Genomic DNA, 9,814 nt, shown 5'->3' with positions numbered 1-9,814 from the left:
CGGAGTTGACTATGACGAGACCTTCTCACCAGTTGCGAAGATAAAATCTATTAGAGTGATGCTAGCAATTGCCACATTTCATGATTATGAGATTTGGCAAATGGATGTCAAAACTGCTTTCCTTAATGGGAAGTTGGCCGAGGATGTTTACATGGCTCAGCCAGAGGGTTTTGTTGATCCGAAGCATCCGAATAGAGTGTGTAAGCTTGAGAAGTCCATTTATGGACTTAAACAAGCATCTCACAGATGGAATCTTTGCTTCGATGAGAAAGTCAAAGAGTTTGGATTTGTACAAAGCGAAGATGAATCTTGTGTATATGTCAAAGTCAGTGGGAGTATAGTAAGATTCCTCGTTCTATATGTCGATGACATATTACTCATAGGAAACGACGTCCCGACTCTGCAGGAGGTTAAGTCCTGGCTCGGGAAGTGCTTCGCTATGAAGGACCTCGGAGAGGCTTCTTATATTTTGGGAATAAGGATAGTGAGAGAGAGAAGTAAGAGGCTAATAGGACTTAGTCAGAACACTTACTTAGAGAAGGTACTAAAACGTTTTAGTATGGAAAACTCGAAGAAGGGAGAATTACCGATACAAAGTAATGCCAAGTTGAGTAAGACTCAAAGTCCGAGTACCGAAGCTGAAATAGCAGAGATGAGCCAAGTACCATACGCTTCCGCGGTTGGCTCAATCATGTATGTTATGACTTGTACTCGCCCTGATGTAGCCTTTGCTTTGAGCATGGTTAGCAAATATCAAGGGAACCCTGGCAGAGCCCATTGGATTGCGGTGAAGAATATCCTTAAGTACCTTCGGAGGATAAAGGAATGGTTCTTAGTCCTCGGAGGGAGTGATGAATTGAAGGTGCGAGGGTATAGTGATGCCAACTTTCAGACCGACAGGGACAACTACCATTCGCAGTCGGGCTGGGTCTTTACCCTGAATGGAGGAGCAGTGACTTGGAAAAGTTTCAAGCAGGAAACCGTAGCTGATTCAACGTGCGAATCAGAGTACATTGCAGCAAGAGAAGCGTCGAAGGAGGCGATATGGTTGAAGAACTTCATTGGTGATCTTGGAGTTGTACCTGCCATAAAGGAGACCATGGAGATTTTCTGTGATAATGAAGGAACGGTTGCCTTGACCAAGGAACCGAGAGATCATCGTAGATCTCGACACATCGACATAAAATATCATTTTATTAGACATCATGTAGAAGAAGGACAACTCGTAGTGAAGAGGATATCATCGGAGGATAACCCAACAGATCCGCTTACGAAGGGACTGAGTAGGGTTAAACACTTGCAGCATGCTAGGAGTATTGGGCTGAATGATGATATTAATATAGATTAGATAGTAGTAGAAACGTGTAATAGATAAATGTAATTGACATTTGATGATTAAATAAAAGAGTATTATTTATGAGTAATGTTACTGTCTTATGTTAATTGTTTAACTATTGTTTCATTTTGCATGTTTTGACTTCCAGAATAATTGAATTTATTAAGAATAATCGAATTGTTCAAATTGTCCACAATCGTTCATATGTTGGAAGTAGGTATGAATGAAGATTGTCATGAATTGGTGTGTAGATTGTCTAAATGGTATTAGACATAGCAAAGGGTTGCTGCAACGTTCATGAGTGCTTATGAACTAGTTTTGAGCATTGGAACATACCCGCGCTTGCTGGAATCACCTTATGGAATATGATATAAAAGGGTGATCGCAAGACGATAATATCATATAGTCTTAAAACCTAGATATATGGTTTGTTATTTGTTAATTGGTTGTACATTGATAATGCAAAAACGCATCAGTAACTCAGTATTATAAAACGCATTGTTGTGTATAGTTGATTAATGAATAAGTAAATGCATATAAGTCGAAGTTTATCTGTTACTTTTATCCCAAGAGGGTAAAAGCGATATCTCGGCCGCTCGATGATTTGATTTGACTTATGTGCCGGGCCCGGTCAGAACTGAATTGATGTGTTCGATTAAGTTCTATGTCAAATGAATCGGAGATCGAGAAACCAAATGCTAGACAAATTATTCCATAGAATTGTCAGCATGATATCTAAACAGAGGACTGTACGATCCCTTATCTAAAGGACAAGATTGATTAGATCAGAGTTTGAAGTCGTCTTTGAGAGCTGCGATTGCAAATCGAATTGTACTTGTGCATATAGTTACTAGACTTATCCAAGTGGGAGACTGTTGGAATAGTGTCTAAGGCTACAACTATATTAGGCAAGTATTTGACCCGATTGTGCATGGTCCTTTTGGGTTGCCTTCACCATAGCAACTTGACAGGATGATTTATTATGAGAGAATAAATATTATTAATATATTATGAGAATAATATCAGGAATAATAATATTGTTATTTGATTAATATAAGTCATAAATTAATTAGAATTAATTTGGTGACTTAAAGAGATTAATTAAATAAGAGGGTATAAACTGTCAATTGTTTGATAGTTACACTTTGGGCTGTAAATCCTTTATGGATAGGGTTGGACGATTTCTAGGGCTTAGGATAAGCCACAAATCGTCCAAGGGATTATCTTGGAAAGGATTTGGATTGTTTTGAGTAAAAGTTATCCAATTAGGGTTTAAGGGTGAAACCCTAGGAGCCTTACAAGTATAAATAGACCCTTGGGCAAGGGAAATCGGCACCTCTGAAAAAGAAGAGAAACCCTGGCCGATTTCTTCCCTCTCCTCTCTCTCAAATCATTCTCTTGCTATTTGGTGTTTGTAAGCCATTAGAGGAGTGACAATTGTGACTCTAAAGCCTCAAGGACAACAAGATCAAGCAAGTGATTCAAGGTAAACTTCTAATCTTTGATTTCATATTGTTATTATTGTATATTAGCCATTAGAAGTCTTGGATTCAATGTATGATCAATTAGAGAAACCTAGATCCAAGCATTAGGGTTGCATGTGCACATAGGGATGTTCATATGGCTAAAACCCATCATTAACGAACATAAGATTTACGGGGTTTCCTTAAATTAAACGAGTTTATATCGATTTAAACTTGCATAAATTATAACTTATATGGAAAATACTAGAACATTATTGGTCATGGCATTTAAGGCTACAATACATTCTTAAAAGGAAAATATTGGATTTTCTGGAACAAACATATTTTTACAAAGAAAGGATTTCAACATCTCATTCAAAAGCTTATGAACTCACCAACTTAATTGTTGACACTTTTTCAAAAACTACTTGTATTCTCAGGGAATCCATAAAACAGGTAGCCAACGGCTTTTGAGGATGGAACGCTAAGGCGTCAAACATTTCATTTTTGTCAACATAATGTAATTGATTTAGAAACATGTAAACGTATACTACGATGTAACCTTTTCAATTATATCTATGTTGGTTGTTTGTACTTTGAGCACTATTATACATCGTTGTTGTGATACTATACATGAAGTCCTCCACCCCCGGACGTTTCCGCCATCCTTGGTTTGGGGTTGTGACATCCCTTGGTCCTTTAGTATCATAAAAATGGAGTCCTGGTGGGAGTTTTGGCCTCATGCATGGGTTAAAGACCTTGGAAAGGTCTTAATGGAGGTGTTGGGTGTATATGAGGCATGCAAAGGCATAAAGTTGCCAACTTTATGCCTTAGGACGTCTTAAGAAACTTAGATCTGGCTTTTGGACATAAAGGGACCGAGTATTAAGCACTTAATGGAGAAAGTGCTTAATCTGGTAGTACGCTAGGTGTAACCCAATGTACGTTGCACGTAGTCCCAAGACCCCAGTACGTTGTGTGTACCAGGACGGTATGCCAAGCGTACGCATCTCAGTTGGGCCTGAATCTGTTTTGGGCCTTTGAGCCTTTGGACCTCATTTGGTTATTAGGCATGGTTGTATTCTGGGAATTATGAGTTATATCATCTGTTATTAGCCATGGACATTTTAATTAGGCCTTATTGGGCCAAAAGGCCCATTAATGATCTTGGACTTGGACTTTGGGCCCATTAACAAGGAAATGGTAGTTGGGCCTCATGGAAGGGTTTGGAGTTTGGGTTTCTTTTGATTAAGTAAGGTCCTGACATTGATTAATATTATTATTCAGAGCGGGAGTTTACAGACTGTTAGGAAAGAAACTTTCTTATTTAGCAGACAAAGTTGAGTATTCTCACCACACCCATGGGTCTAAGGCACCAAGGCCAGCCCATTACGTGATTATGATATATGTGTTAGTCATTTCGTGATTTGATATGATATGTGATTGTGTGTTTTGCATGGAAGACCCCAGGGGGAGCCTGTGGCATTAGATGTAACACCATGTGGGGTAGCCCATGACATTACTAGGTAAAGACCATGTGGGGTAGCCCATGGCATTGGATGTAAGACCATTTGGGGTAGCCCATGGCATTCTTAGGTAAAGACCATATGGGGTAGTCCATGGAATTCTTACAGGTTTTATGCATGCATGGCATATGTGATATGTGTGTAGCTTTAATAGCTAACATGATATGTATATGTCGATTGTATGTATGTTCTGGGAAACTCACTAAGCATTTCGCTTACAGGTTATTGATTTGTTTCAGGTACATCTGAGCCCAAGGGCAAGGGCAAGGGCAAGGCGTGATGGCGCAGCGTGCACCCTATCTCTCTTTCACTGATATGGTTTGGCGACACTCTAATGTTTTAAAAATAAAATTGTAATGAATATGGATTTGAAAACAATTGTGTTGGGATTTCATGATTTATGCAAATGTGTTTGATTAATTAAAATGAAAAAATTTCTTTGTAAAATTTGGGTTGTTACAAGTTGGTATCAGAGCCTTGGTTTGAGGGATTCGGGCACACTCTCGAGTGTGTCAGGACTCAAACTAAGGAAATGGTAAAACTGTTTTCAAAAGTAACATAAAAAGGGGTTTTCAAAAGGAAATGAAAAGATGAGAATGCAACGCGCGTAATCAGCCGAGCCAAGTAAGTAGTTCCCCAATATGTTAGTCATGTTATACTGATATTTGAGCCTTGTTGATTATATGGAACTTGCTATGTGTATGCTTTTAAAATTGTATATGGTTAGGAGCTTATAGTCTCACTAAGTTTTGTGCTTACGGTTTTCAGTTTTGGTTTCCGGTACTTCTTCTTCGAAAGGAAAGTAGCCGGCATGATCGCAACGCATCACACTATGGTTTCCGCTTTATAAGATCTTTGGGAGTTGTACTCTGATATTATTTTTCAATGACATGTTTTGGTTATTTGAAATATTGTTTTTGTTTATGAAATGAGTTGACACTATTGATGTTCAGACTACTAGTTTTATAACTATTTATTTAAAAATGAAAATTTTGGTCATAAATTGTGGGATGTTATAGATGTCAAATTGTTTGAGACACCAACCCTTGGAGAGAGCAATGGAGAGAACCAAACAGATCGTGGTTGGTTTGATAAACGGGCTAAATGTCACAAAATAGTCGACACATTCCTCTTGACTATAGCCTTGAACCATTAACTGGACTTTGTATCTTTCAATAAATATTAGGCAACTTTATATGAGAAAGAACAGATGAACCCGTATGAGAAATAAAAATCTTGGAGTCATTCCGACCCATGGTAGGGTTCTCTAATGTTCAGATGTTGAAGGTCCAGGGAAGCACGGTCGGAGGCGCCAAAATCGAAATACTGACGAATCAACTACGGTAGATGGACTGTTGAATTGAGCAAGGTTGATTTGTTATTTTGGAGGTGGACGACAAGAGGGACAAGCAATCTGATTTGACCGGTACCAACCGTCAATAGCTTCATGATCGGGTTTGTTACATAGCTGGCAATGGAGTTGGTGTAGGCGAGAATCATGGTTCGATTTTGTAGAGTGTAGTTGAAGCCTAACTTGGATGAGGAAGAAGTGGAGTGATGAGGGTGGCGGTTGGTAGTCAAGGAAATAGATCCAATTGTAATTGTATCTGAGACAACAATGGTGGTAGATGAACGAGCATGTTCTTAGTCCAGACGAGCTTCCTCTTGAAGAAGGCCAATGAGGTCATCAACAGTAACATTGTTTGTCTTCATCATAAAAGTTGTTGTGAATATGCCATAAGAAGAATCTAGACCAGATAGAATATGATAGATGAGGTCTTCTTCAGAAATTGGGTTAAGGCCTTCGGCTAGAGAATCGAAGATGGTTCTCTTTTTCGTTGTGTATTCCATCAATGTGAGAGAGCCTTTGGAGAGAGAGACTGCAACTGGGTTTCATCGCCAAGAAGAACAAGCCACAAGGGCCAAGGTTCTCTCAGAGAGAGTAGACTAGAGCCATAACATGACTAATCGATCACGTTTCTTCCATGTGGTGTAATATGGGTTGGGCTCGGTTGTAGCAACTTGGTTTTCAATAGTAGGAACAACACGAACTTTTGGAGGGGATGGGTTTAGAATGTGAGTTTCAAGCTCAAAAGTTTGGCATAAATAATTGTTGTTATCCACAACAGATAGTTATCTTTATCAAGTATTATACTGATAAATGATATTTGGAGTTTTAAAACAGAGTTGAAATTTGTAATCTGTAAAATTCTCATCATGGAAAACGAAACAGAAAAAAAAAAGAGAAGTTTGGAGCTCTATACCATAAAAGGTATTCAATGTTTCTCATTTATCAAAAGAGAGAAAAAAGAGAAGTTTGGAGCTCTATACCATAAAAGGTATTCAATGTTTCTCATTTATCAAAAGAAAGTACATGTTGAACTTATACCAAAAAGAAATAACAGAAGATATAGAAAGAAAATAAAATAAATAAATAAAGACTTTCTCAATACGTGGAGCACGTCATGATCAATATAAATGAAAGAGTATTGATTGAATCCATTCAAAGATTCAAAACTAGTGGTCCTTATTTTAGGCTTATTACCCACAAATAAATAAAAATATTGTTGTTGTGTATGTGTGTTGTATCTAATGTGATTTGTGGATGTGTAGTATGTGTAAATTTTACCAAATTGAATTTGATTGTATGAGAAATAGATAAAAAGTAGACTAGTTGTTTAAAATATATATATATATATATATATATATATATATATATTATTTATCTGCTGTGTAATCATCTGCGACAATCTTTTTGGAGCCTATCTATGCCTACAACCATCTCCCATCATAAGTTCAAAATTGAGACCATGACTCCCTCTTTCAGCCGACTCCACCCTCTAGTTTCCTCCCTCCACCAGATCTGTACACTGTCACGTTGTCATCTCAGATAGTGCATTGCTGATGGTGATAATCTAATGTATAGAACTTTCACTGAATTTCTAATGTATGGAACTTTTTTCTTATTATTCATGAAATTTCTTATGGTTCTTTAGAAAGTAGAGATGGCAATATCAGAAACAAGTCATTGGTCCAAGAACAAGAGTTAGGAATGACAAACATAATAGAAGGTTCTCTCATAATTCATAAAGAGAGCTTTATTATATAAGAAAAGATTGGCAAATATGTTAAGGTATTGTTAGCTAAAAGAAGAAATAATCTGTTCTTAAAACATTATAATAGATGCTCTAATGCAGATCATAAACAATTTACATATTCTTAAAACAATATTGTGAATAAATTATTTTCATCTACTTGAATATGTGTTTATTGTTTGTTTTATATATATATATTTTTTAATAAAATTTTAACAAGTTGGTTCAGATATTTTATAAGTTAAAACATTTAAGATTTAGAATGGTTATTTTTATCATTTAGATGTCTAACAAACCATCATATTTTTATTCATACATGATTCAAAGCCTTCAAGCTTTTTCTAAATCATTCAGACTATAAATCCATTATAGTACCTCTCTAGCTCTTGACAAACACAAAGACCTTTTGTCTATGAAATGTTACGATAAAAAAACCTATCTTTTAGAAAAATATTAAAATATAAGACCTAAGAATGAATTAATACGAAGCTACAAAAATCAGCTTCACCAAATTACCACCATTCTTATTTACATTGCGAGTTGAAATTCTTAAATATCAAAGGGATGTCAATGTTATATGATTATTGCATTCACTCCTACCTTTTGTAGGCTACATATTTAAAGCATTATACCCAAACCAATCACAAAGAGAGATTCAATTCCAACCCATATCTAAGGGGTTCTATGTCACCAGATATTACACAGCACTACAATAATAACAGCGAGAAAAAGTAAAGTAGTAATAGTCCCAAATGTAAACAAGCATACATCCAATAACAATAAACCTGTCTAAATAACAAACATACTTACTTAAACTAACGAGATAAGCACCACGAAAGGACATAAAAACAAACTCGGACGAAAGGAAGGAGTAGGAGTACCACAAGACAGATGGAAGATATCGATGCTAGAACATGTTGATGTTGAATGATGCTGTTATTGGCTGAATTGGGCAAGGAAGCTTCCATGGTTCCAGCAAGGTATCAGGAATCTCAGGGATCTCCATAGCCAGACCACTAACCTCTTGAGCAATATGCAGAACTGAGTTCAAGGAGTGCAATCTGTCTGTCAGTTCACTAAGCTGGGCTCTCAGAACGTTATTCTGAGATGCAACACCAACAAACACCTGTGTTGCTCCATCAATCTTCCGCATTATTTTGTTGTTATCATTCTGCAATTGGTTGATTTCACCAAGCAATTCATCCAAGCGTTGTTGCTTCTTTGCACGAGATCTGCGAGCAGATTCCCTGTTTGATATCATCCTCTTTCTTTTTCTGTCATCAAGGTTTGCATACCGGAGATCTCCATCAGACCCCGTATTGGCAGGTTGCGGTGATGCCATCGAAATCTCAGGGGAAATTTGTACAATCGGTGGTTGGTGGTTTTAGGTTTCAAAATTGATTCGGTTACAATAAATAATTAAAGGAATTGAATAAGTAATCAGAACACGAAGGGGCAATTCATGAAAGCTCGTGAAACCAGTAGAGAAAAACAACGGAAAAAGAGTGGAGAATTCGGATCCGGTGCATCAATATAGCATACGTCATGAATAAGTAGGACTCATCTAACCAATTGATTCCGGTTCAAACCTCAGATAAACCCTATACGTAATCGAAGAAGCAGAGCAAATTCAGATAATTTTCTGATCAGAACAACAAGAAGCCAGCTCAAAAAATCTGCAAGGATCCAGAAACACAAAGACAGCAGAATCAGATCGATGAAAAACAAATTAAAACAAAGTAAACAGGGCAAAATCAAATCAAAATGAACATAAGAAGATAACGATGAAAACGAGAGAGAAAAACATACCTGGGGAAGAAACGACGGTAGGTGGGCGAGCCAAAAGATGGGCCAAAGAAGGTTTGCAAAGCGTTTGGATCGTGGTTTTATAGGGATAAAATCGCAGGTTCCGAGAAATTTCTGTATTATTTTAATTGCAAAGCCAGATTTGCACTCCATCTTTTCTATAATTAAAACCTTCCGGATTTAATAATTTCAAAAACAACCCCTACATTATTAACACTATTTTATTCACTTTAGTTATATAGATAAGTTAGGTGTACATTATAATTATATTATGACATTATTTGAATAATCAAGTAAACCGACAAACAAAAAAAATGAATTTTGTATGATGTTATCTTTTGTAATTTTGAAGTTGTTTCCTAGTTAACTTGGAATAATAAATGCAACTCGTTTTATACTTTTGATTTATGATACATTTAATTGAGAAATTAAACATTTTTGAAAAACATAAAATTTGTAATTTTTTTTTAATGTCTAGGTAGGTTTTGACCGGTTAAATGTGTCTTTAATTTATTGATCGATTAATGTATTACCTTTCTTATGTCATAAGAATTTTATCTTTTTTGTTTCAAACATCTTATTAACATT

The 9,814-nt window shown here is 36.5% G+C and overlaps 1 protein-coding gene across 1 annotated transcript; it reads right to left on the bottom strand.

The window, feature by feature from the left end:
• Window positions 1-8,061: 8,061 nt before the first annotated feature.
• On the bottom strand, window positions 8,062-9,380 carry LOC111882193 (bZIP transcription factor 53). Its single transcript, XM_023878542.2, has 2 exons — window positions 9,230-9,380; window positions 8,062-9,096 (listed from the first exon to the last, which is right to left on the bottom strand). The coding sequence occupies exon 2, from the start codon at window positions 8,760-8,762 to the stop codon at window positions 8,328-8,330; it is 435 nt and encodes a 144-aa protein (XP_023734310.1). The 5' UTR covers window positions 8,763-9,096; window positions 9,230-9,380; the 3' UTR covers window positions 8,062-8,327.
• Between the last annotated feature and the right edge of the window lie 434 nt (window positions 9,381-9,814).

This window comes from Lactuca sativa, chromosome 8 (genome assembly GCF_002870075.4).
Source record: "Lactuca sativa cultivar Salinas chromosome 8, Lsat_Salinas_v11, whole genome shotgun sequence".
Taxonomy (NCBI): Eukaryota; Viridiplantae; Streptophyta; class Magnoliopsida; order Asterales; family Asteraceae; genus Lactuca; species Lactuca sativa.
This window is presented reverse-complemented; position numbering and strand designations above follow the sequence as displayed.

Bases quoted from the DNA above. Each gene is read 5' to 3' on its own strand.
- LOC111882193 (XM_023878542.2), bottom strand. From the start codon at position 8,762: ATGGCATCACCGCAACCTGCCAATACGGGGTCTGATGGAGATCTCCGG.